This window comes from Momordica charantia (assembly GCF_013281855.1).
Source record: "Momordica charantia cultivar OHB3-1 chromosome 4 unlocalized genomic scaffold, Mcharantia_2.0 BLBB01000004.1, whole genome shotgun sequence".
Taxonomy (NCBI): domain Eukaryota; kingdom Viridiplantae; phylum Streptophyta; class Magnoliopsida; order Cucurbitales; family Cucurbitaceae; genus Momordica; species Momordica charantia.
Window position 1 is genome coordinate 2,128,332 of NW_028275162.1, and position 26,164 is coordinate 2,154,495.

The window sequence follows — 26,164 nt, forward strand, 5'->3', positions numbered from 1 at the left end:
GAACCTGAAATTTTCATGAGACGTAATTGGTTGAATCAAAGTGAACAATAAAAAAATATATATATATATAGGGTGACCACAAGAAATCACCGAGAATAATTACAAATAAAATACATTAGGAACAATATATCTAATAAATAATTTACTAGTGCTGAGATGAGATCACGGAATCATATTTTTATAGTGGATATGATTCAACTGGTTAACACACCAATCTCATTAAAAGGTTATGATTTCGAATATTTCATCCTAACAAATTCTCCTGAAAAACAAAATTTATCAAATTGAAGACTACGTTGAAAAAGAAAAAAAAACACCTTAAATATTATAGATGGTTTTTATCTACATGACTTTGTTTAATATGAATTTAATTGAGTCTTTCGTACTAAAATTTTTAGGTTCGTGCTTGAAAATTTAGAGTCGTTTTATAATATTTTTATTTATTATTTATGGTTGTTTTAAAAATAAAACATAACTGCATTTGCAGCATTTAATTTTATATATCACGTACAAAATTTGTACCATAAAAAAGACATATTTTTTCAATCCAAGTTACATTCAAGTTTTTGAATTTTTATTTTTATTTTATTATTGTGTAAAGTTTTTTCTTTTTAAATTATCAATAAATTTGGTTACATCATGTTTTTACAATGGAATTAAATTGAATTTAAATAAATAAATTGTATTATTATATATATAACATTATTTGATTATACGGATTTTTGGATTAGTCCATTGAATTGGTCCAAATATGGTCCAAACAGATCAAGTTTGAATCAGGTCGAGACTAGTCTTGAGCCAACTTTTAGACTTCGAGGTCGGTGACGAAGTTGAATGACATATTTTAAGTACAATCATAAGATAAACAAGAGCTTAAGATACTCTTACAGAAACAAAGTTTAAAAATAACAGAAAAATATATATACGTTTTTATACATTCAGTATTAAGTTTAGAATTTTATAAAAATAATATAAATTGCAAACATTATAATCACGTGAGACTATCCAGAGTACAAAAATCTTCCTTTTTTTTTTTTGAAAAATAAAAGCAATTATATTTTTACAATTTCATATTTGTTTAAAATTTCGAAGAAACTTATGTAAAACAAATTTAAAACTTGACCAATTTTATAGGATTCGAATGGGATTTATCGATTTATAATATTTTATTTTCATTTGTTCATCTATCACATCTTTTGGAAATTAGACACCCACGGCCACGTTAAGAGGAAAAAAAAAATATTAGGGAGCAACTGGAAATTTATAAAACTTCAGGGCCTTTATGCAAATAAAATTTCTTCAGGCGCGTATCGCAAACTATTCACAGTGACAGATGAGTCGGTGGCGGCTTCGAAATTTGCTTCGTTAAAGAAATCAAATATTCCAAAATCGCGTTGGGCTGATCCCCCAAACCCTAGAGAGACCATAAAATTTTCCCAATCTTCTTCGGAAAGTCGAGTTTTTCTTTCGATTTATTCAAGTTTTCTGCTCGAATTTGTTGTTCTTGCTCTCCAATCATGCTTCTTTCTCCGGGTCATTCTCCTCGACACGTCTCGTCCCCTTCGCCTTCGACGGTTTCTGAGAATGCAATCCAAAATCCGCAGAGTTCGTCTCCGATTACGCCTCAGAGCTCTAGGAAACATCCCAGGGTTCTTGATGAGGATGCATATGTGGAAGCGATAGAGAAGATCATCGAGCGTGATTACTTCCCCGACATCTCGAAGCTCCGGGATCGTCTCGATTGGCTGGAGGCGATTAAAAGTGGAGACCCGATTCAAATTCGAGATGCGCAGTTGAAGATCATGGAGCGCCGTGGCCAGAAGGTCAGACGTTCGAACCCTGATGGTAAGTCCCAAACACCTGGTTCCACCTTTATGAGAAATTTTACCCCTTTCGATGAATTTGAGGGTAAAACCCCGAAAACCCCCGGCTTTGGTAGAACTGGAGTTGCCGGCGAAGCGGGGGAGGGTGATCTTGAGGGTAAGGTGGTGGATGAATCGTTGTCGCTGGATGAGTTTTTTAGGCAGTATACAAGCGAGGATAGTTTTAGTTTTTCGAAAATCCTGGACAAAGATAACCGGAAGAGGAAGGAGAGGTACGCGTATTTGACTGAGGGCGAAAAGGAGGATGTGAAGTCAATTGAGGATGCGAAGAGAGATAGAATAACTGATGGTTACGGGACTTCCAATCAGCCGCCGAGTACCTTGGAAGGATGGAAGTATACTGCAAAGAATTTATTGATGTATCATCCATCTGACCGAGGCGAGGCTCCGCTGACTGAGGACGAAGTGGCAGTTAGAATGAAGGGCCTTACCAAAGAAATTAGCCTCACAAGTACTCGGTTCCATGGTAAACTGATGGATTCAAGGCCAAAGGACGATGGTACAGTTGAAGTGCTTTATACCCCAGTAGCTGGAGCAACTCCACACCCCGTGCTGGATAGAGATGGGGATAAATCGAAGAAATATGATTTGGAGAATTTTAGGAAGACCCCAAATCCATTTTATGTTGAATCAGGTAAAAAGGCTGAGAATGGCTACAGTTTTGTGCGAACTCCGTCACCTGCACCTGGTGTTGATGAATCTCCCTTTATTACATGGGGAGAAATTGAAGGAACACCCCTGAGACTAGATCCTGAGGAGACGCCCATTGACATTGGTGGTTCTGTTGACGGACCACGTTATAGCATTCCATGTCCTCCTGTAAGAGATGAGAAGGCTCATTCACTTTCAAGGGAGGCAGCACGAAAACTGAGAGAGAAGTCGAAGATGTTTCAGAAGCCACCCTTGCCATCATCTGTTAGAGGAGGTAGTGCTAGCCCAAGTGTACGGAGGACCCTCTCTCCAGCCGCCCAGAAATTCGTAAGGAATGCAATTGCCAAGTCGTCGTCCTCATTTGATGAGACCCTTCGTGCCAGTTACAGAGGTGGAAGCCCGAGTTTGGCGACTCCTAAAAGCGGGAGGAGTTTGTCTAGATTTGCTAGAGATGGGAGTTTTGGCTCTAGGTCACCTTCTGTTAAAGAAGGTTCTAATCCTGCTTGGTGATGTAATTTTTCCATTCAATATAAATGCTTCATGTATACTAACAATTCTGTCTTTAAATCCTTTCCTTATATAATTTTTATTTTGTAAGTTCTACAACCTAATGTAAAGAGGCGGGTGAATATGTTGGATATTAGAAAACTAATGAACCACCGATTTGATAGTCTGGATTTGGAATGTTAAAATATGCCTCATCTGACGCTGGGGATATCGTTTCTGCTTTTACTTTCTGTAATATCATTGAGAAGTTTACATTGATCCGATCAAATTTCCAGCTTTCAATTTCAAAGAACGGGGATCTCGAGCTGATGATTAAATTAACCGTAACTGTCAACTTGTCACACTGCACTGGAAGGGCAGTTTCATCTTTTGAGAAACGTGTATTGTAGTTAAATGCAGGGAATTTTCTGTTGAGAACTAGTGAATGAACACGAACTCCGGTTGGCACAGATTCACAGGATTATCAGATTAGTTTTTGTATTATATATATGCTGTTGTTTTCTTTTCCCCAATTTTCTATTCAGTGCTTGATGGATGACAGAAAGAATCTTGCCTTTGAAGTTATAAGGTAGCGTAATATGTAAAGGAGGCATTGATTATTATTAAAGAATTTGTACAGTATCTCACTCTGCAGTGAACTTGACAAAAGTAAGTTTTGGGATTGAGAAAATGCTGCCTGCGAGAAAGCAAGCGCCACCCTCCTTCCAAAGCCTTCTCCCGAGCTTTCAGAAGCCGTGCCGTCTTGGGTGTGTTAGCATTTGCACCAAAACTTCTTCCACAATTTAACTCTTTCTCATTATTATTTAATCTCTTTGCTCATGATTCTTTTTCCCAGGTTTTTGCTCTCCGTCAGATCTGATTCATCTCCTCAAAAATGCAAAAGTTATAGTAAATGAAAGAGTACAAAAGGATAGCGACGAAGAGAACCCAAAATTTGGTTCACATGACTAGGGAAAGAGGGAGAAGTTACGCTTATTCTAATGGCCGAGGCGTTTTAGAAGTTCAAGAATTCAACTTTTCAGCAACCGAGAACGTTTTTGAAGCCTTGAAATATGGATACGGAGATTGCACTCGTGTGCATTTGACTTTTGACTTGGAAGGAATAAAAACTGCACGAATGTGTGTGGACAGACTTGTACATTTTTCCTCTTTTCTCTCTTCCATTCTCCTAATTTCACACTGGTTTAGGGATTCTAGAAACTTTGGTTGTACTTATTTCTTCGATTCGTGAGATGGGTTCCTGCCATTTATGGCCATAAGAAGGCATAACGTTATTCACTATCAGAATTTGCTTCCCTTCAAAGAATCCCCCAATTCACTTGACTCTCAAAACTTCATAATTTCTGGTTTGAAGGTCCTCTAGGAGCTCTGTTGATGGCAGTGATCAGTCCCAAAGTCAGCTCAGTGGCCTCTAGTCCTTTCACTTCACCGAACATTGGGGTCTTGCTCAAGATCAAGATCATTTCATGGTTGGATTCACTGTTTTCTAGATTTTGTTGCTTCATCTTTGATTTTGCCTTGATTTCTAATCAAGGGGTTTATGTTTTAGGAGCCAGGAAACTGGTTTGCCTGTTTCTATTCGGATTCGGGTTGGCGATAGAACCTTCAACCTGCATAAGGTAAAGATGAATCTGGTGGATGTTTTTTGGGATGTATTTCAATGGAGATCACTCTCTTTTTTCCTTTTTTCTGTTCAAAAGCCTCGTTTCCTTACCTCAACCTCACCCTTTTTCTTTATATTCAACTCTTGAAAGCAAAGAAGAAAGAAATGAGAATATTAACTTTAAGCATGTCTATTGTCACTTTTGCAGCATCCTCTCCTGTCAAAAAGTGGATACTTCCAGAAAAGGTTGAACGAATCGACCGAGTACGAGCTCCCTCCAGACTTCCCCGGTGGACCAGAGACCTTTGAGTTACTTGCACTGTTCATCTATGGTTCCTCTACTCTCGTTGATCCTTTTAATGTCGCAGCCCTACGATGTGCTGCAGAGTTTCTTCAAATGACAGATGATTACTGTTCTGGTAACCTATGCGAGCGATTTGATATCTATTTGAATCAAGTGGTCTTCCAAAGCTGGGATGATACACTGATCGTTCTCCAAAAGTGCCAACAATTGCTTCCCTGGTCTGAAGAGTTATTAATCGTAAGTCGCTGCATCGAATCTCTTGCCTTCATGGCTTGCATGGAGATCCTTGACCCTGAGAGAAGACGAGACCGACCAGTCGTAACAATGGACGCATTGGCGAGTCAGGTTTGGAGCTGTGAAATAGTGAAGGAAATCTTGTGCCAGGATCTTTGGATCAAGGACCTCATTGCTCTACCATTTGAATTCTTCAAAAGAATTGTGGGATCCCTGAGAAGACAAGGCATGAAAGAAAAATATGTGAGCCCGATCATCGTTTTCTATGCTAACAAATGGATTCTTTCCGAGAAGACGCGCCAGTTCTGGGAGAGTACTGATGAGAAGATTCTGGATGATGAAACAAATGAAAAGGTTTCATTTATCTTACAAGGTCTTCTTGATCTTCTGCCTATGGGACAGAGGACCAGTAGAGTGGTTCCAGTGGGCTTTTACTTTGCCTTGCTTTCAAAATCTCTTGAAGTTGGTCTCAAGAGTAACAGCTTGCAAAAGTTGCAAGATCAGATAGCAACTGTGTTACAATTTGCCCAAGTGGAAGACTTTCTCCTACCGAAAACTGGAGCAGACTCGGTTTCATCCGGCATCGAGTTAGCTATGATGGAGAAGATATTAGAGTCATTTGTATCTTCCAACATGAAGATGAATCATAGTCACTCAGGAAGCAACTCAGTTGTAGCAGAGTTGTGGGATGAATATCTAACCTACATAGCTCATGATCCGAAAATGGGACAAAAAAGATTCGTTGAACTCATCGAAAAAGTGCCTGCATCGTGGCGCGAGAATCACGATCACCTTTACCGGGCAGTAAATACATTCCTGCAGGTAAACTTTGATGAACTTAACATTCTTCATGACATAACCCTTCATAATATGTTTACAAAACCCACACTCTCATGTGCCTACACCAACAAACTGGATTCTGCGCACTGCTGAGTGCTCGAGGATCGAATACAAATAATTTTCACGCATGAATGTTACTTGATAACAATAAGCCTTCATTTTTTGTCAACTATCTTCTATTTTGGAAAAGGATCCAGCTCTTAATTGTCAAAAACCTGGTGTCTATATTTTGTTCTGTAGGCACAGTCACATCTGTCCCAAGAAGAGAAATGGGCAGTCTGCAAGTACCTAAACTGCCAGAAGCTATCACAAGATGCATGCATTGAGGCTGTCCAAAATGAGTTGATGCCGCTTCGTTTGATCGTCCAGGCACTTTTCGTGCAGCAATTGAATACTCAACAGGTGTTTAAAGAGTGTTCAGGCTCATTTCGATTTGCACGTTATGGAGAATTCTCTGGGAGCCTTTCAAGCTCTAGATTTCCGAACTCAAATAGCCAGACCCTACGAGAGAGTCCTTATACAGATGGAGCTGATCCGAGCAGAAGAACGTTAAGCTTCTTGCTACAAAAGGACCATGCAATGCAGACACATGAATCATCGAGAAAGGAATACGAGTCGACAAGTTTCCGAATCCAGAATCTAGAACAGGAGCTGATTTCCTTGAAGAAGAGCATTCAATGGCAGACAATATCAAAGAAAACAGAGACAATGTCAAGAAGCAAAGCAGAGGGAAGAACAAAACTATCTGATGTGGAAGGTAGATACTCGAGCAAGAACAGGAACTCACACGAACAAGTGACGGGGTGCATCGGTTCGGTGAACTTCTCCACTCAAAGAAACTATGCAAGTCGTCTATTTAAGATCTTCAGCGGAATACGTCTGTTTGGAGGAAGGAAACAGAAAAGGAAGTCGGGATTTCCCACCCTTTGGCGCAAGTCGATATATCAGATCAACCATCGGTTGGACCTGTAAATGAAAACTCATAACTGGTTTTTCAGCTGCTGTAAACTCAAGTGTGTTAAGAAGTAAAGAAAATAGCTATTTACTAAAACCTCTGCCTAAATTTTGCTTATTTAGCACTCTCTGTTTCTGTAACAAATTGGTGAAAGGTTGTGATTGGAATCATTCTAATTACACTCAGTTTAAACATCTAAACTTAAACTTCAAGTAATCCAAAGCAGTCAGCTTCATAAGTTATGTACTTTCTGTTTTACTGTTCTTTGTGGATATCCCATTGCCACAACCTTGGCTATGAAGTTTCATAGGAGCAAGATGTCAAATCTCCTAGTTTTAGATTAAAACTAACCCTAACCGTAACTTAGAATCAACTGCGAGGGAAGGATTAGTTAATCGATTACTTTGATGATCAAAGATTGTGAAGTAAGGAGGGCCAGTTCTTTACTCAGTATTTTAACAGTCTAGAATCAAACTAATCAAACTTACTTGAATGTTAAAGCATGCAACCCTAAATAAAAAAAGTACATGATTCCAATATTATTCAAATTCAACTAAGATTATAGGAAAATAACTTGGGCTTTTAAATATATTTAAATTTTATAATTTTAGGTCTCGACTAACCCTAACAGTGACAATAAAAGAAAGCAAATCTAAATGTGATGGAACTCTAATGGAAGCACGTCAACACCCTAAGCAAAAGACTAAAGTACCCTAACTTAAACATACTCTAGATGGGTAAAAATGGAAAGCAATCAAATCTCTTCTTGACAATAATTCATATCATTTCCACAAAACATGACGTTTGAGAAGCTCGAAAAAACATCGAAATAAGAAACTTAAAAAGTATCAAACGACCTTTTCTATAATAACTTAGTCTAGACCGTTAATATGCTTTGAGATTTAGAACGTGATGGGATCAAGTTCTCTCTTGTTATGATGTAAATTTCATAATTTAATAAGTCGTAGATTAGTCATTATGAAATGTGTCATTGTTATCTTATATGATCAAAATTTGGAGAAAGCTATGATTTTCCAGGAAAACATGGGACCCAGCGAAAATACGTAACAATTTTGCCTATATAATGTGGTTATAAGTATTTGAGATGTAATATATAATGTGATCAAATTAATAATGTCTAGTCAAGATGGCTGAGTTGGTCTAAGGCACCTTCAGATACTGGTCCGAAAGGGCAATGGGTTCAAATCCTATTCTTGACATTTTTTTCTCCAATTGTTATTTTTCTAATTAGTGTGTTTTTTATTTGGAATGTTTCTTTTTTTAGCAATTTTATTTAGTTTAGGATTTGGACTTTTTTTTTGTTATTAATGTTTTTTATTGTTTAGTGTATTTTTTTTATTTGGAATGTTTTTTTTTAGCAATTTTATTTAGAATATTTGTTTAAAATATAGATAATTACAAGCTCATGTTCTTATTGTTGAAAAAAAAAACAATCATAGAAGCCAGTATATAAAAAAATGTTTAATTAATAAATTAATTATAAACAATAATTTGTATAGAATCGTAAAAGGTGGAATATAAAACTTTTGGTCATTTTATTTTCTAATATTATAATTTGAAAAATTTTTCTTTAATAATTTTAATTATAATATAAAATTAAATCAATAAAATAATTTAGTTTTAGTTAAAAAATTCAACATATACAACAAAATATCAGCCCTAAACAAATATTTAATAGCAAACAAAATATTAAAAAAATAAAATAAAGGACCCATATTAGGTTGAAATAATTTAAAAATAAAAATATTAAAATACCTAATTACTTTTTTATTAATATATAATTTTTTCCTTTACTTTTAATTTATTTATTTACAAAATATATCATTAACAATTAACTATAAATAATATATTTTAAAAATAATTATAAATAGTACATTTTATTATTAGTAATTAGCTGTCAATAATAATAAATATATATAAAAATTAATCTTAATTATTTTTTAAAATAATTATACTTAAAATATTTTACGTGAAATTATATAAAATTTAAGTTACCTTATAATTAACAAAAATTTATACATGCATTGCACGTGGTAATATACTAGTACAAATAAATATCAATAATAACATGTTAATATACATATTTGAAATAAGTGTTATTCATACGTGGAACAATTAATGATAAAATGATGAGTCTGAAAATCATTTTTCAAAAAAGTTTTAGGACTTAGAATTATTAACTTATGCTTTAAAAATTTAGGAAAAAATAGAATAATATTTAAAAAGAAAAATATATAATTTCGTCACCTAGAGATTCGAACTCTCGCGGGGAAACCCCATGTACTTAGCAGGCACACGCCTTAACCACTCGGCCAAAGCGACAACTTTGGACACCCTCAATAAACTTGTAATTTTTTAACTTATTATAACAGTTTTTTTTAATAATGAAAAATAACCAATATACACATATTTTTGTACATAAAATCTCATGACTGTGACATAGATAGAACAAAAACTCAACTTTTTTTTTTCCACTTTTAATTATTTTCGACCAAAGATACCCTATAAATTAATACACGCCGTATAATGCTTGAACTTTATTAAAGAGAGCAACATACTTCATTCTAAAAAAATATATTAAAATTTGTTAACAAAAAATTAATGTAACATTACTTTATTAACATATTTTAACACAAACGAATAATAATCATAATAAATATTACAACACATATACTGCTTTGGTACATAAATCCAATTTGCTATCAATAAAATTCATTTCTTCCAAACGACAAGTCACATGTCTAAATATGTTAATAAAATAATAATCTGATGACACTCAGCTTTCTATTAAAAACTTTGAACATATATATTTTTTATAAATTTAATTGAGAATTTTTAATAAAAATAAAAAAAATATTAAAATATTAAAGACCAACCATTCTATTGTGCTCGACTAAAATTGAGAAAAACTTTCCAATTTCTCTCGCTCTCTCTTCCAAAATGAAGTATACAGATTTTAACTACCCCTCCTTCTCTCTCTCCCCAAAATAAAATAAAATAAAATCTGATTTCCACGGATGAGAGAGAGACCGATAGCGAGATTGGATGAGAGAGAGCACCGAGATCGAGAGCGGGAGGGAAGGCCACCGAGAGAGGAAGGAGAGCGAGATAGCAGAAGAAAACCAAAATTAAGCGAGAGATTGATTACAAAAATAAATAAAGCTTTTAAAACAATTCCAAATCAGTATTTTTGTTTAAAATCTATAGTTTGTAAGAAATAAAAAAGGAATCATAATATTTTGATTTTTACCCTATAAGCCTATAACATACAGACCTCCACAACAAAACAAAAAATTTAAGTTTAAAAAAAAAAAAAAGTCAAACCAAATGTTTGACCCAAAAATTACAGTCTCTCTATCGTCTTCTTCCTCTAGTTATAGCTTCCACTCTGTTTCTCAGAAACTCCGATCAGCCCCTCTCTCCTCATCTTCTCCTCCTTCGATTTTCTGCAGAAAACCACCCACGAATTCACCTCCAATGCCACACACGCGCCGATCACCGTCGCCACCCCCAAACAGTACGCCAGCTTCGCGTACGACCCACTCGCCGCCATCGCCTCGAACCCTTGGAACACGTTCACCACTCCCATCACCACGCACGCGTATCCCACGAAGTGGTGGTACGATTTCCAGTATTTTCTGAATTTGTTCGTCGTCTTCGGCCGGAATAGCAGTGCCAATGTCTGCAATCCACCTAGGGTAAAAACCGCGATCCCTAATTTCCTGTGGAGGGAGTACTCCACGCCCGGCGAGAGTTCCCCCAATCGGATTCCGATCGCGAATCCGACGGTTCCGAGGGCGAATCCGGAGAGCTGGAGCCCGGCGTGGGCGTAGAACCACGCCGGCCCTAGGGTTTGCACGTGGCGGAGGTAGCGGGCGGTGACGGCGCCGATTGGGAGAAGAAGCCCCCAGGAGACGGCGTTGAGGATTCCGTGAATGACCTTTAGCGTTTCGACGTCGCTGCTCTGGCTCGCGGCGGAGCCGGAGGCGACGTCGAGGGTTGCGATTGAGGAAAGGTCGTCGGAGGTGGTGGGGTGGATGGTCGGGGAATAGCCCTGGACGTAGAGGCCGCGGTTCCAGACGAGATGGATTTTTGTTTTGTTGGGGACGAGTTTGAGAGTGGCGAAGATTTGGACGGCGGCGCCGTTGTGGACGGTGGCCATTTTGCCGCCGTACAAGGCGGCGGAGGAGGAGAGAAGACGGACGTCGAGAGGACGAGAGAGGAGAGGAGCCCTCTGTAACTTCACGGTGGGGTCTAGAATGTAAGGGAGGAGAATGATTTGGCCGGAGTTGGGGTCGGAGAAGGCGATGAGAACACGAGCTCCGGTCATCCCCGGCGAGGAGGGGTTGATTCCGCAGCCAACCCAGCCGGAGGGAGAGATGAAGTTGCCGGAAAAGACGAAGTCGAGAGTGGCGTTGTGGGGATGGAATGTCCAAGCAATGGAGGCCTGTTGGGTGGGGAGATTCATGCATTTCTGAAAGGTTTTGGTGGCGGTGACGGTGGTGCAGTGGGCGGAGAACGCGGCGGAGATGGAAGAAAAGAGGAGGAGAAGGAGGAGGAGGAGGCGGCGGAGCATGGTGGCCGGCGGAGGAGGAGATGAAATGAAGTGGGAAAATTAGTGTGGGTTATGAAATGATGTGTGTGTTTTTTTGAGCAATTTAGAAGCATTGGGATTGTGATGCATCATTATGTCCACTTAGCTACTTTGTGGGAAATTTCACCAAACTTTGCTTTGAAGACAAGTCACTCTTCATTTCTATGGTTTGGTAGACCATAAAGACTCCATTTTTCCCTTTCAATATTGGATTCATCATATTGTTTGATACAATATAATCATCTCATTCATCTAATTTTTAGCCTAAATTAAATAAATGGGGTGGTTAAGTTACAATTTAATTTAATTATTATTATTATTTTTTTGGTGTCGTGTGGAGTGGATCTCGCCTAAGTAATGGTTGGACTCAAAGTAATAACATTAGAGCATATATCAATTTGGTGGACGAAATTGTAAAGAAAGAAATTTCAACATTTGACTTTTGATATATGTCGTAACTAATTGAGTTAGAATTATATTGGTCAATCTTAGTTGTGTTATTATATTTTAAAATTTTTCAGAATAGTAAAACATAACAAAAATATAATAAACTTAATCTTATACCGATAGTAGCACTACAAATAAGATTAATCTCGACCTCTTTTCTATTTTTCAATCAAAATAATATTTACGAGATGAAAACAAAATGCTTATTTTGCTCCCACCGAAATACCACAATGACTAATTTACTTTTGTTGTTTCTCAATTTGTCTTTATTTGTACTAGAAAAAAATCATAATAATGTTTAAAAAATTGACCAATATTATTATTATTTTTATCATTACTAACCATTTTTAAAATTTTCCTATTTTACAAGGTTCAATTTTTGCTTTGGGCTTCATGAGATGAAAGCCCAACTTAGTACAGGGCCCATCAATTGGGCCGAAAGCCCAGTGATGTTGGGGCTGGGTCATGTAATTGGTGGGCTTCTCTCGAAATTTGCAGTTCGGCTTCTTCTTCACTGTCTTTGCTGCTGCAGATTGAACACTCCATCAGTGTTCGTCGGGAATCGAAGAGCTCTGACAGTGAGAATTGAGAGGCAGAGATGAAGAAAAATGGAGTGAGTCTTGAAGGGGAAAGGGTAATTTTGGTGCCTTACATGGAAGCGCATGTCCCCAAGTATCACGAATGGATGAAAGACCCAACTCTGCTTCAAGCCACCGGCTCCGAGCCCCTCACGCTCGATCAAGAGTACCAGATGCAGCAATCATGGACCCAGGACCCAAAAAGTTCTCATTCTCTCTCTTTCCCTCTTTCTCCATGTTGTGCGATTTGTTTGCTCCCTTTCATACCATGTCGTCCCTGATCAAACATTTATCTGGGTTGTCTTTGATTCTTGATATTGGAACGAAATAACAATATATGTATGTTTGATTTCGGAATCGTTTAGCTGGGCTGCGATATTTTACATTTTTTGAATTTGGGGGTGGCTTTTTCAGAGCAGACTTTCATTGTGCTGGATAAGGAATTGGTTGAGGGAAAATTCATCCATGGAGATCCTGCTGTTGAAGGTCAGTTGTTTCTTTGGTCTTTAACTGATGATGTGGAGTTGCTTTGTCTATACGCTTTGTCTATGATTCTATATTGTTAGTGTGGATGCTGACCGTATGCCCATTTTCAGCCATGGTTGGTGATGTTAACCTATACATGAATGATGTGGATGATTCCCTTTTAGCAGAGATTGAAATAATGATAGCTGAACCCAACTGGTACAAGATTTTTTTTTCCTTGGATGCCTGAAGTTCTTGTAGTTGTAGTATTGTATTGGTTTTTTGCAGTTTTTGATTTCAGCTCTTTTTCTCTTCAAAGAACATGAAGAAGTTCTGTCAATGTGGACATATACATGAGTTCTGCACTGCCTAATTCCATGTTGTGCTTCTCTTCGATAGATCTTGATTATTGATTTTTCTATAAGAAAACTTATCCGTTTTGTAATATTCTGGTTGAGCTATGGGAAGTAACTACCTGGTTATCTTATTCTTATAACTGGTTCGACATAAGAGGCAAATGGAATGCAGCAATGAATTTTTAGATTGCAAATCTATTAGCCAATCTCTTCCCCATTTTCCTTGCAATGTCATGGGTTCATTCATGGCTATATGTCAGGATTATATTGTGAAAGGTTTTGTTCTTCATTCGCTAGTTTCATTTTGTTATGGGATCAATGCATTACAGTGTCCACTAAACTTCTTACAACTGTGCTTTTGTTAGCGTAGCCGTGGTAAAGGACTTGGGAAAGAATCCATCCTGATGATGATGGCATTTGCAGTCAAGAACCTCGGGATGCATATCTTCCGGGCAAAAATTGGAGAATTGAATGAAGGGTCTCTCACTTTGTTCAAAAAATTGGTTGGTCTCTCCCTCCAGAAAAGATTCAATTTCTTGAAATAAGATTATAAATTTTTGTAGAGTTGAATACAAGTGAATCTGCACCGACCCATATCAGCATATTTTGTTTTCAACAACAATTTACCTTTCTCCATTAAAATTAAAATTGTGTTATAACCCAGGTTCGGGCCTCGGTGGGTGTGGGTGCCCCAGTACAGAGCAAAGCTCCGACTCCCGATAAAAAAAAAAATCAATATTGTATTATAATTAGTTTTCCGTCTGCCTCTTGAACTAGTCCTTCTGTAAGGTTCACTAAAAGCTCCCTTTTGATTGTTGTAGGGCTTTGAAGAGACTTCTTACAGTGAAATCTTCAAGGAGGTGAGCTCCCTTTTTCTTTTCTTTTATTTTTTCTCTCTCTCCATAATTATTAGCAGCTCCCAAAACAGCTCTGCATCTGTTTATTATTTGACTTAGTGCAGTATAACAGTAACTTAGCTTAAGGAAAACCTTACCTCTTAATTTTCAAGGAAATGTGTCAAAATTTCTTTGACTAAGATGCCATGTCGAATGATTTATCGACTACGTATGTGTATGTGTATATATATTACGTTTTTGGTCTAATAGTTGTGAGACGACCTTGTTCACACAAACGAATTATTGGTTTTGTACCAACCATAATGGAAAGGCTAGGAAGTTTTTCATGTTTTTTTCTTTCATCCATCCTCATTGGAGAGTTATACTTTTAAGACATTAAGCATGTTATATTGTCACGTAAACCCATGGACCATATTGGATTCTGACTTCACTTCATTTGCTTTTGCATATTTGGGAAGGTAACTTTGGAGTTAAAGGTAACAAAGTCCAAGCATGAGGAGCTGTTGGATGTTTTTGGTAGAATAGTAACTCACAACTAGCACCCGATGGACTTTCCCGCCCTCTCTGGAATTTCGTTTCCTAAACATTTAGATACAAGAAACTCTTGACCTTATGTGATACTTGAGCAAGAAGCAATACAAAATACACAAGATGCCCTTCTGTAGAATAAGACCAAAGTTATGACTTTCTTACGATATATTTCTCTCCTTTATGTCATCGAAACGTCATATTTTCATCATGTTAGTGTGTGGTGTGTGTTTTGCCTTTCCATCTTGTGTGTTTCTGTAGGTTTTCAAGATGCTTGCTTGGTTTGACCATCTGATGTTGACTTGTGGAGACTAGTCTAGAAGCTCCAATCTCATTGCCTCTACAATTTGGCATCTTCAGAAAGACTTGAAGGCATGGCAGGTATCATGTCTCTGTTCTTACATGAGCATTCAAGTTGGTCCCTCTTAAGTTTGATTAATAGTAACAACTGAAATGTCCCTGAAGCTGTTGAAACTTCCCATTTTCGAGTATCTGAGAATGGGAACTGATGAAAATGTTTTTGGGTAATCGATGGGCCACTCGAACCTACAAAATATTGGTCATGGTCTTTAACAAAATTCTACCCCATCAAACACGTTCTTTTGATCTTCCCATAACTACAACCAGAAAAACGAAGGGACAACGTAATCTTGGCGATTTCGTATCCAAAACGATCAATGCCAAATAACCGAAATCACATCCCATCCATCCTAGTTTCCAATTTATGATATTAGATATAACCCCTTTGATGGGTGGTGAACAGATGTAGGGAGAGAAAATTTTGACTTGTTTTTAAGAACCCATGAATATTTTATGGCAATTATGAGCCCCAATTAGGGAATGAGTCCACAAAATTAGGCAATTGAATCATAAATTCAAACCCTATTAAAGAAGATATTGTGACTTCTTGGTGTTGCAGCTGCTGTGAAAAACCCAATGGAGAATTCTGTGTTCCCATTGATGGTTAGGATTGTTCTCTTTATTTTCCAAGAAAATCTTGTTTGTATATGTGGAATTTTAGGCATGGAGAAAAGGCAGAGGTCTATAAAGGCTGTGGGGGCTGATTTGGTCATTTTCCTCTCATTTCCCATTGTGACCAAGCCTTTTGCTCTTGGTCAATTCACTTTTTGTATGCAACTGGATGGAGCCATGAAGGAAATATCTGTCATCATGCTTCTCCCAAAAGTATCCACTAAATTCATTCTCTTTTAGTTCATCTTAATTTAAAAAATTGTATAAAAAAGTTAAAGTAAACAAATACTTTTGGTTCCTCTAATTTTAATTTTATTGAAGTGACTAAACTTTAGTTTGTGACGATTTAGTCTCTGTATTTTCTAATTGATAACAATTTAATTCCTGAACGTAGTATGGAACAATTTAGTCCTGGCTATAAAGAATGTCAGTAAAATTTAAGTGTTGATTTTTATTATATAATGATTTAGTTTTTGTAATTTACAAATACATCTGACTCTTCATCAATCTATATGTAGAATAAACTTTGTTAAAGCTTAACATTTTGCACAATATGGATTAAATCGTTACAAATTAGTTATATATTGAAGCTTGAAGGTACAACGACTAAATCATTATAAATTAAAGTTTAAGGATTACATCGTACTTTTTTAACCAAAATTAAAAGTTTTGATTCTCTCCGTATATAAAATAAGAACGTAAAATCTTATCCATTTTTTTAAAAATTTATGGCTTCGTCCTTACGTATGCATAGGATGTACTTGTATGTATCGTCACATAATGAAAATACATACTTTTGCCCAAATATTTATCTATATACATACGTTCGGGTTAGATGTTTTATGTTGAAAGGAATAGATTTTTGACTCGTAATCTTATCACAAATTAGTTCGTAAAATATGAAGTCTATAAATGCATACAAACAAACCAATAAAAATTAAATTTACAAGTTAAAAAGACTTTTACTTAACAATAGTTAGGATGTCAAATCTCAAAGTCTATTTCTTTCTAAACAAAAAAAGGCAAATATTAATTATAGTAAATAAATAAATATCAGTTTGGTGATTAATTAATAATGTAAGCAAGAGACCAAGACAACATAAATTAAAGTATATGGAGTGGTGGGCCTGCTCCAAATTTAAGCAATTATTTGAATTGATGTAACTTATAAGAATATTAATTAGAATATTTAAATTGGGTTAGATAGAAGGCACAATAAAGAGGGAGCAGTTGGGGTATAAATTAATTGGAAGTATCATTATCAAAGCATATCATAAAGATTGCAACCATGTAAAATAAATTAAAAGCTTACAAACAATGTCACCTTCAATCAACCTAATATTGGCCCCAAAACACATAAACCCTAGGGAGCTGATATTTGGATTACATCTTGGTATGTTATGAGAAAATTTCCATCGGGTATTAAATTTTCGTTGACATGTCGACATTTGCATCGACGTTTTTACATGTGCATGGGTGTGACATCACCATGAGAGTAAAAAAAGAATTCAGAAAATCGAAAAAATAACAATATTTGTTATGAATTTTTTATTTGTATGGTTTTTTTTTTTTAGAAATATCCATCTACATTTACATTTTATTGATTTTTATCGACATTTTTATAAAAGTGAAACTTCGACATTTTCATCAACAACAACATCTACTCGTGGATGCCCATTTGTTTTGCCACGTTGTTAAATATATATTTTTTAACGATACTATATATTTATTGGGAAGCAACTTATAGGCATGAAATTAGATTATATATATCCTAACTCAAATATAAGTCTAATTAAATTTATACACTCATTTAAATCATCTAATTGTATAAATAAAAATTTTATCCAAAGACAAAAACTTTTTACATCTTGAAAGTAAAAATATGTTAAATCATTTTTTTTCTTTGGTGGTAAATTGGTGTTAAATAATTGTTATAAAAACAAAAAAATGTTACTTTGATTTTAGGCTGATTGTTTTTCAAGAAACATCTCCCATTTCTTCATCCCATCTCTTTCAATCTCAACCACATGACTTTCACCTCCAAAATTAGCCAAAAATATTTGATTTTTATTTTTCTCATATATGATGTATGTTTATAGAATTTTTTTTCTCCATGTCCCTGATTTTGACATCATCTTATGCATATTATAAGAAAAGAAACTTTGCCATAAGAAAGATATTATGTAATATTAGAAGAAATGTAACAAGATTGATTTTTACACCTATTTTTCAAGGAAATTATGTAATAATATTATCCTATTCGACTAGTTTATTTGGCCGCCAAGCACATATACCATGTTGGCATCTATGCACGATAATGAAAAAAAATCACGTCATATCTATTATTAACTTTTGTGAGGGACTGATTCTTTTGACTCATCGATCTCATTTTGAATTAATTAGTTCGTTATTCCATCTCAAAATCAAATTGACAATAGAAGGAGTCGTCATATCTATTATAGACCTTTGTAATGTCTATTTTATTTTTAACGTGGATCCTTAACCGTTAAATATTGCAAAAGAAAAATAAAACAGATTGAAAATTTTGAAAAGAAAACAAAAGGCTTAGTCAAACGGGTGACTTGGCAAGAAATAATACTTTTTTCCACACCTAAAAAAGGGAAAAAGAAAATCAATTATTTTGCAGGGCCGTCACGCGAGGTTCGTGTTACAGTTAAATTGGTTACAGGCCGTTATTTGGACGTTAAAACAATTCCCAAGTTTTATGCATTTTCACATGCAATGCCATATATACGTTAGCCATAAGCCACTATTTTTTCTAAGAAATTCCAAAAAAAAAAAAGAAAATATTTATTTTATAATAAAAATAGAATAAACATATTTTTACTAGAACTGATAACAAAGGATTTATATTTTTTTCCTTAAAAAGAACGAAATATATGTAAAAGAGTGAGTGAGAGACCAGAGTAAATTCTTGTTAATAGAAGAGTATTTGATCATATAAAAATGATGAGGTTTGGTTGCAAAGTTCAAACTTTAGTTACCAACGTACGAAGACCTGCAAAATAGAGTTAGCACTCCGATGCTGAAGGCAGTGTACGCTATCCGATTAATACTCGAGAGAGAATATTGTTTCGTGTATTTAAAAAGTGAGGCGGGGTTCTCTATTTATAGAGGCGGGCTCCCGACAGAGTTCTCATCCACCTAGGATTATGGTGTCTTGTCAGAGAACATTTATGTCTATTTTGCGCCTACAAATGCTCTTCAAGGTTGCCTCATACCTAGCAAGGGTCGCCCGGTAGATAAGACATGGTTTCGCTTGGCTGCTCTTCATTATTGTCGACTACAAAGCTGCCTGGATTTACTCATATTACTAAGGATCTCATATTAAAATTAAGATGTGAGACCTAACAAATATTTATAATATGCATGAGCTACCCCTCTTATTGCTAATTGGTTTTGAAATGGAATTCCATGAATATTAACATGGTATAAGAACCCAACAAAATAAAACGAGTATTCGATCCAAAAATAAGATGCGACCAAGATTATGAGTCAGAAGAGCCACGATCTTGAAAAGCATATTAGGGTCCCACATTGAAAAGATAAATATATACTATAATTAAATATTTCGACGCTATTAAATAAAATAAATTAAAAGCTTCCAAGGAAGATTTCCTTAAATAACCCTACACAAAAACCCTAGAGAGAGGATATTTATATTTGTTTGGATTACATCATGCTTGTCATGAAAGAAATTTTGATGAAAAGACTCATTTCCACACGTGTGACCACGGATGTGGGTGTGGCAAAAATTTTAGCTATCCGTTATTACACGGGTCCTAAATTGTAACATTTGATAAAAGTTATTATACTAAATCATCGTATGGACGAAAATGTCCGACTAAACTATTAGGTAAAAAAAAACAATAAAAATCAAAATGTTACAAAAACATTACTTTTATTTCGTTCAATATATATTTGATTGTTTTTCAAGAAAATCTCCCATTTCTTCAATTTTTCAATTTCACCACTTGACTTTTCACTTCACCTCCAAAATTAACCACAAAAGGGACAAAAACTTTGATTTCTTTTTCCCCATAATGATGCATCTTTTTTAATGAGTTTAAAAATGGGTACATCTTGAAATTTTTGTGTCAGAATGTTTGATTTTGACATCATCCTTAATATTAATATTAATAATTTAAAATTTTAATTTATTTAAAAAATGTAAAATATTTATTTGTTAATTTAAAAATTTATTATGCTTTTTATTTATAAAATTTTTTGAGAAATATTCATCCACATTTTCATTTGAAAATTTCATGGACATCAACCTTTAAAACTTTGAGTTTTTTTTTTTTTTTTTTAAAGATTCAAAACCTTGATTACAATCAGCCTTATCTCATATATCACGCAATATACAATAAATTTAATAAGATTTAATGTTTATTACAATCCCTAATTTTCAATCATAAAGCTTGAATTAAAAAAATGCAAAAATGGAATCAGGTTTAATAAATTAATATTATAAAAATTTTTAATTCCTTTTCTACATTCTCTAACTCTTCTCTTGTATCATACGTCAGATTAATTGAAAATAATAATTTGACCCTCATGTAATAAACAGGAAATTGTATGAAATAGCTTTGGTTTTGGAGGTTTTTTTTTTCTTTGTAAAAAGCACTTTTCACCTAAAATTTTTAGGTAGAAAATAGGTTGGGAAAAGAAGTTAAAACACCAAAAATACTTGTAGAGTACATTTGACCCAATTACTCAATCGAAGAGCACTCGAGAGTACTTTTAGAATTCCAACATGATAATAATTTATTAGTATGTATAATTTTTAAGATAATGAAAAATGCTTTAAATTAATTAAAAATACTTTTTAACTTTTTATAGTGTTGGATTTGATAATAGGAAGTAATTTATAAAATTCTAAGAGTACTCTAAGAAGTACTTGAGGTATTTTTTTTTAGAAAGTAATATTTTGCCATTGTGAAAGATCATACACTCATCTATTAAAATATTGTACTCTCATTTTAGCCTGTGTACCTTTCTCTAGTTTTAAAAAAGTGACCAAATATTAAAACGTTTAAATACTTTTCCAATTTGGTCACAAAATAAACGAGATAAAGATAAAAATGAATCGACCAAAATAATCACTTTCTAAAAGGACGGAGAACAAAGAACTTTTCAAAAATGTATTTCTGAAAAATGCATTTCTTTTAAAGAAATGCATTTTTCATATGCATAGAAATAAAATAATATTCGTGGTGATGGGTGTGTGATATAATTAATTTAAAATGATTTAAAAAATAGAGATGGAATGGAATGGAAAATGGATGTGAAAACGACGTCGGCTTTGGGGTTTGAAAAGAGAAAGCGGTGTAGAAAGTTGAACAGAACCAAACACGTAAGACGTACCTGCTTCTTTCCCTTGTGGTCAAAGTCAAACTTGTACAAATTTGCTATTTTCTAATAACAAAATTTTTAAATGTATGAATATATATTTAAAACAAATATAATTAAAAAAATATTCAAATACTATTTTAGTTTGAGGCTTTTAATTTTGGTTCACTTGGATTTATGTACTTTTAAATTTGGTTTCATTTTAGCATTTGTAAGACATTCGTTTTTATTTCCTGTACTTTTAAAAAAATTACCAATTTGATCCTCATTTACAAAAATTTAACACAAATTTTATATATATATTGAACTATTTAATACAAATTTATTGTTACATTAAAAAAAATTATGAGTGTAGTATTATGCTGTTAAAACGTCATCTGGAGAGTTAGGTGAATCGATTGACTCTTGACTCGAACAACAAGATCGAAGAGTGAGTCATGCTAGTATTACACACTCTCACACTCTGATGCTTAAGTCAGCAAAGAAACTAATAGAAATCGAAAGAATTAGTCACTCAACTTAGTAGTGTTGAGTGGGAGTAAGTGAGATTTCGTCCCTTTGCTGCTTGGGGACCCCTTGTATTTGTAGGGGTCATTTGGCCACCTCTCAAAGTAAATTTGGAGGGCAAGTTTGCGTGTAAGATAGTGATGCACCGTCACCTACAAGCGAACAAGGGGTTGCAATGGTGCATGGCGGTGATGCTAAGACGACAGTGCATGAAATGGGGCCATGCTTTGGTTGTGCGAGCAACATGCCAGCTACAGAGGGTGCGACTACGCGACCCTTGAGTGTAGCTTGGCATGAGCCGTGCAAGGGGAGTGACTCTTCAAAGAGGGGTGGGGGTGGGTACAGCCACCATGGACGTGTAAGGAGGCACGAACCCTTCAAACCACCAAATATATGCAAAAATTATGATCAAAATAATTGAGATAAAGATAAAAATGATAGTATGACCAAAATGAATGTCTAAACAAATATAGAGTTTAAAATAAAAATATAAAATTAACATAAAAAAATACTATTCAATTTCCCTAACTTTGTTTCTACTCTTTTGGATCGTTTCTTGCCGAGTCAACACGTAGCTTTGTTCTTTTTTTCCTTCCTTTGCAAAGGCTCACCTAATTCTTTTTACTTATTTTTTTTTCTCTATTTTTAAAAAGGATATTTTGCTTAAAGATTCGTTTTAAGTTTATATAGTTAAAGTTGAAAAGTTTAATGGATTCTGTTTTCCCCACCCCACATTTTGTATTAAGAAAACGATTCTATTATATGTTAACATATTTGCTAAATTTCTAGGGTTTTTTAAGAAGAAATGTTTGACTTTTAAATATAATATTTTTTTTTATTAAGTAGTTTTCGAAACTAAATCATGTGATCAAATTTATGAAAATTTTGAAAAATTTCCACCTCACGTAAAAAATTTAATGTATCATACAAAAACTTTACAAACTCCTTGGACGAAACAACTATCAAAGATAAAAATTACATTCAAATGTACTTATTCTATTCTAGATTCTTAATTTCCAATTTTGATTATTATCCTTAATCTTCACTAAACCATTAATAAATACTTAATTATTATTTTTGTTTATATACTGTAGTCCATTTATATCTCCTTTCAAAATATTCATTTTACTTCCATATTCGATTCATTTTGCTTTTTCCTGGAAACATTTATTTTGGTTCATGTACTTTTAAAAAGTGACCAATTTGATTTATATTTACAATATTTCAACACAAATTTTATACACAAATGACAATAAAAACATTTTAACACAAATTCATGACTAAATAGCAAAATAGCTGATGCATAAGACTGAAATAAACAAGTATGAAAACCAAAATAAAGCAAGTTCGAAACTACATGAAGAAAATAGTATTTAACCCTGTGATAAAAGATTTTAATGTAGTTTTTCATCTACCCAGCACCAACTAATTAGATTTGAAATCCCATTTACCCACAAAAAAGGAAGATTTCAACCTAAAAGCACTTAAAAAAAAACAATCACAGATCTAATTCAAACCCAAGAATTTAATTAAATGAATTTGTGTGGGTAGGTGGGTTGGGGAGGATTATTTGATTATTTCCATCCATAGAACACAAGACTCGTCGTGGTCGTGGGAGTTTTTTTTTTTTTTTTTTTCAAAAGCTCTTTAACCAATAACGATGGTGGAAGCTAGAATTCGTCAACATTTTCAGAGTCTCCTCTTCCCCTCTCTCTCTTCCTCTTTCTCTTTTAGGTGGCTCCCATTCTTTTTTTTTTAAAAAAAAAAAACCCAAAATCAAGCAAGTTCTTCTAGAAGAAAGGTTGAGACTTGAGTTGAGAGAGTAGAAAAGTAGGTTAACAAATCAAATGTGAGTTGTTGAACGTGGAGAGAGAGACAGAGACAGACAGATGAAGCAACCCAGAAACAGAGACTTTCACAGATAAAAACATCACACCCATTTCATAAAACCTTATAAATAACACACTTTTTGTTCTTCCTCCCTCAAAACACCCTCCAAATTTACCTGATTCTGTCGAGTCTGTGATTGGAGAAGAAAAAAAAAGCCTCCCCTGTTTGTGGGTGTCCGCCATGGCAATGAAACTCCAGAGCTTCTTCTTCCATGCTCTGCTTCTCCTCTCCCTCTGCCTCTCGGCCTCTGCTCAGAGTTGCAGAAACTACAATGGATTCGCCAACAACGAAGTCTTCGCGGCATGTGTGGATCAGCCTGTACTCAACTCCTTCCTCCATTGGACCTATGAACAATCCAACAGCACCTTGAGAATCGCCTTCAGAAGGCCTTCCACCACACCCACTACATGGATTGCTTGGGCCATTAATCCCCAGAGCCTCCAAATGTTCGGATCTCAGGCCCTCGTCGCCTACCAGAATTCCTCCGGCGTCCCCCATGCCTACACTTCCAACATCGACTCCCCTCTTCCCAGCCTGCAACAGAGCCCTCTCAGTTTTCCGGTTCCGGATCTCAGAGCCACTTATGTGAACGGCGAGATGACCATTTTTGCGACCATGCGGCTTCCCGCCGGCTTGACCACCGTGAACCAGGTCTGGCAGGAAGGTCCGATGTCACAGGGTTCTCCCAGTTCCCACAACACCGTTGGCGATAACAGAAGGTCGGTCAATACCCTCAATTTGCTCACCGGCTCCAGCACTGCCGCGGTGGATGCTACTCTGAAGAAGAGAAATGTAAGAATTGAATTACTTATCTCATTCTTTGGATTTAATTTTTTCGAAATTTGGGGGAAATTCAATTTCTAACATCTAGGGTTTTTTGATTTGCAGACTCATGGAGTGTTGAACGCGGTTAGTTGGGGGACTTTGATGCCGATGGGAGCCATTTTCGCTAGGTATTTGAAGGTGTTCAAAGGTGCAGATCCGGCTTGGTTTTACCTCCACGTCGCTTGCCAAGCCTCCGCCTACGCCGTCGGAGTCGCCGGCTGGGCCACCGGAATAAAACTCGGCAGCGATTCCCCCGCCGTCCAGTACAACGTCCACCGCAACATCGGAATCACCCTCTTCGTCTTCGGAACTCTTCAGGTACGGTCAACGAAACCCTAACCCTAACCCTAACACCAATCCACAACTTCTCCAAATCTCCCATTGAATTTCTGGATCTTTTTTCTTCCGTTTTTAGGTGTTTGCCCTGCTTCTGAGGCCGAACAAGGATCACAAATACAGAATCTACTGGAACATCTACCACCACTCGATCGGATACAGCGTGATAGCTCTGAGCATCGCCAACGTTTTCAAGGGATTGGAAATCTTGAGCCCCGAGGACAAGTGGAAACGGGCGTACACCGGAATCATCATCTTCTTGGGCGCCGTCGCCGCCGTGCTGGAGGTGATTACGTGGGTCATCGTCATCAAGAGAAAGAGATCAAACTCCGATAAGTTTCCGCACAACGTCAATGGAGTAAATGGAATCAACGGGCAAAACAGGGTGTGATTTTACAGATTTCTGTCATCTCTGCTCTGATTTTGGGGTTTTTTTTTTTTGGTTGCATTTTGAGTTTTCTTTTTTTTTTTTCCTTTTTTTTTGGGCTTAGTAGCGGTGAATATATTGTAGAATATTATTTGTTATTATATTTATAGATAATTATTTTTTTCTTTCTTTTTATCTCTTTTTGAGTGTCGTTCAATTCAATTCAAGCACTTCTACAAAATAAAGTGGAAATTTTAGCAATCTAAAAAAAGCAAGAAATTTATGCACAGAATGGAAAGGAATGAAATTTAATTTAGTGTTTTTTCAATGTAGGTTAGGTAAGAATTCATTTTTATAATGTAATATTCTAAAAAAAATTATAGATAAGATTTAAGAAGGTTTCTTTCCTTTCTTAAATATCTACCTTCAGTATTTCAAAAACTATCTCAATACATTTTGAAAAGATAAACAAATGATTACAAAATTTTGTAAGAGTGAAGTTAACTTATGATGGTCATTTGTATTTATGATTGTTAAACAACTTGATTTAACTCTTCTATTCAAAATTGATATTGAATCGACCTGCCCATTTAAGAAAAATGAAAAATATATCTAAATTGAAGTTTCTTTCTTTTTTTTTTCTTTTGAAATTTTTAGATCAAACTCACATATTGCTCAAATCAGATGAACCCACACAATTTGATTAGTTTCGCTGATTGTTTTGGTTTCAACATATGTACCTAGTAGCTCAATTTTGGTTTGTAAATCTATATAACCTACGAGCTTAATAAAAACTTTGATTTCAAATAAGCGACAAATTCACTAACTTCTTATTATACAAATGGATCCCTACGTCCTTACATTCCATTTAGGATTAGGAATAGGCGTAATCGGACCTGTTTTTTACAGTACGCTGGCAGCATGCTTAACACATGCAAGTCGAAAGTGGTTTTTCCAGTAGGGGATGGGTGATCGAGTAATGAAGCGACTGAATGCATAAGGGAAGTGCACGTTTGTGAGACCTTAGTCAAGATGCATAAGGAAGTCAACCTACGAGCACGGAAGAGCCCG

General features: G+C 35.4%; 5 protein-coding genes, 1 long non-coding RNA gene and 1 other non-coding gene across 11 annotated transcripts; 4 read left to right on the forward strand and 3 right to left on the reverse strand.

The window, feature by feature from the left end:
• The first annotated feature begins 1,354 nt into the window (after positions 1-1,354).
• On the forward strand, positions 1,355-3,226 carry LOC111007740 (DGCR14-like protein). Its single transcript, XM_022280210.2, has one exon. It carries the CDS (start codon positions 1,518-1,520, stop codon positions 3,042-3,044), a length of 1,527 nt encoding a protein of 508 aa, XP_022135902.1. The 5' UTR covers positions 1,355-1,517; the 3' UTR covers positions 3,045-3,226.
• A 138-nt stretch (positions 3,227-3,364) lies between these two features.
• On the forward strand, positions 3,365-7,219 carry LOC111007739 (Phototropic-responsive NPH3 family protein). Of its 2 annotated transcripts, none has more exons than XM_022280208.2 (6): positions 3,365-3,787; positions 3,877-4,176; positions 4,396-4,510; positions 4,591-4,660; positions 4,853-6,004; positions 6,263-7,219. In XM_022280208.2, the coding sequence occupies exons 3-6, from the start codon at positions 4,416-4,418 to the stop codon at positions 6,992-6,994; spliced, it is 2,049 nt and encodes a 682-aa protein (XP_022135900.1). In that variant the 5' UTR covers positions 3,365-3,787; positions 3,877-4,176; positions 4,396-4,415; the 3' UTR covers positions 6,995-7,219. The 2 variants fall into 2 exon arrangements, with proteins under 2 accessions (XP_022135900.1, XP_022135901.1); XM_022280209.2 differs by having other exon boundaries at positions 3,877-4,160.
• Positions 7,220-9,239: 2,020 nt separating this feature from the next.
• TRNAS-GCU (transfer RNA serine (anticodon GCU)) lies at positions 9,240-9,320 on the reverse strand. The gene has a single exon. It is a non-coding gene; the product is annotated as a tRNA-Ser (tRNA).
• Positions 9,321-10,138: 818 nt separating this feature from the next.
• On the reverse strand, positions 10,139-11,895 carry LOC148211635 (Auxin-responsive family protein). The gene has a single exon (XM_088122397.1). The coding sequence runs from the start codon at positions 11,572-11,574 to the stop codon at positions 10,369-10,371; it is 1,206 nt and encodes a 401-aa protein (XP_087978523.1). The 5' UTR covers positions 11,575-11,895; the 3' UTR covers positions 10,139-10,368.
• A 658-nt stretch (positions 11,896-12,553) lies between these two features.
• On the forward strand, positions 12,554-16,137 carry LOC111007921 (Acyl-CoA N-acyltransferases (NAT) superfamily protein). Of its 4 annotated transcripts, none has more exons than XR_002601052.2 (7): positions 12,554-12,821; positions 13,032-13,103; positions 13,214-13,301; positions 13,809-13,941; positions 14,260-14,298; positions 15,085-15,204; positions 15,743-16,137. XR_002601052.2 is itself a non-coding variant. In XM_022280473.2 (6 exons), exons 1-6 carry the CDS (start codon positions 12,638-12,640, stop codon positions 15,136-15,138), a joined length of 570 nt encoding a protein of 189 aa, XP_022136165.1. In that variant the 5' UTR covers positions 12,554-12,637; the 3' UTR covers positions 15,139-16,137. The 4 variants fall into 4 exon arrangements, 2 of the variants coding, with proteins under 2 accessions (XP_022136165.1, XP_022136164.1); XR_015790541.1 differs by having other exon boundaries at positions 15,845-16,137; XM_022280473.2 differs by having other exon boundaries at positions 15,085-16,137.
• Positions 16,138-23,588: 7,451 nt separating this feature from the next.
• Positions 23,589-24,572, reverse strand: LOC148211636 (uncharacterized). Its single transcript, XR_015790169.1, has 2 exons — positions 24,431-24,572; positions 23,589-24,342 (listed from the first exon to the last, which is right to left on the reverse strand). It is a non-coding gene; the product is annotated as an uncharacterized LOC148211636 (long non-coding RNA).
• LOC148211637 (cytochrome b561 and DOMON domain-containing protein At5g35735-like) lies at positions 23,746-25,288 on the forward strand. The gene is made up of 3 exons (XM_088122423.1): positions 23,746-24,357; positions 24,454-24,708; positions 24,806-25,288. The coding sequence occupies exons 1-3, from the start codon at positions 23,746-23,748 to the stop codon at positions 25,115-25,117; spliced, it is 1,179 nt and encodes a 392-aa protein (XP_087978549.1). The 3' UTR covers positions 25,118-25,288.
• The last annotated feature ends 876 nt before the right edge of the window (positions 25,289-26,164 follow it).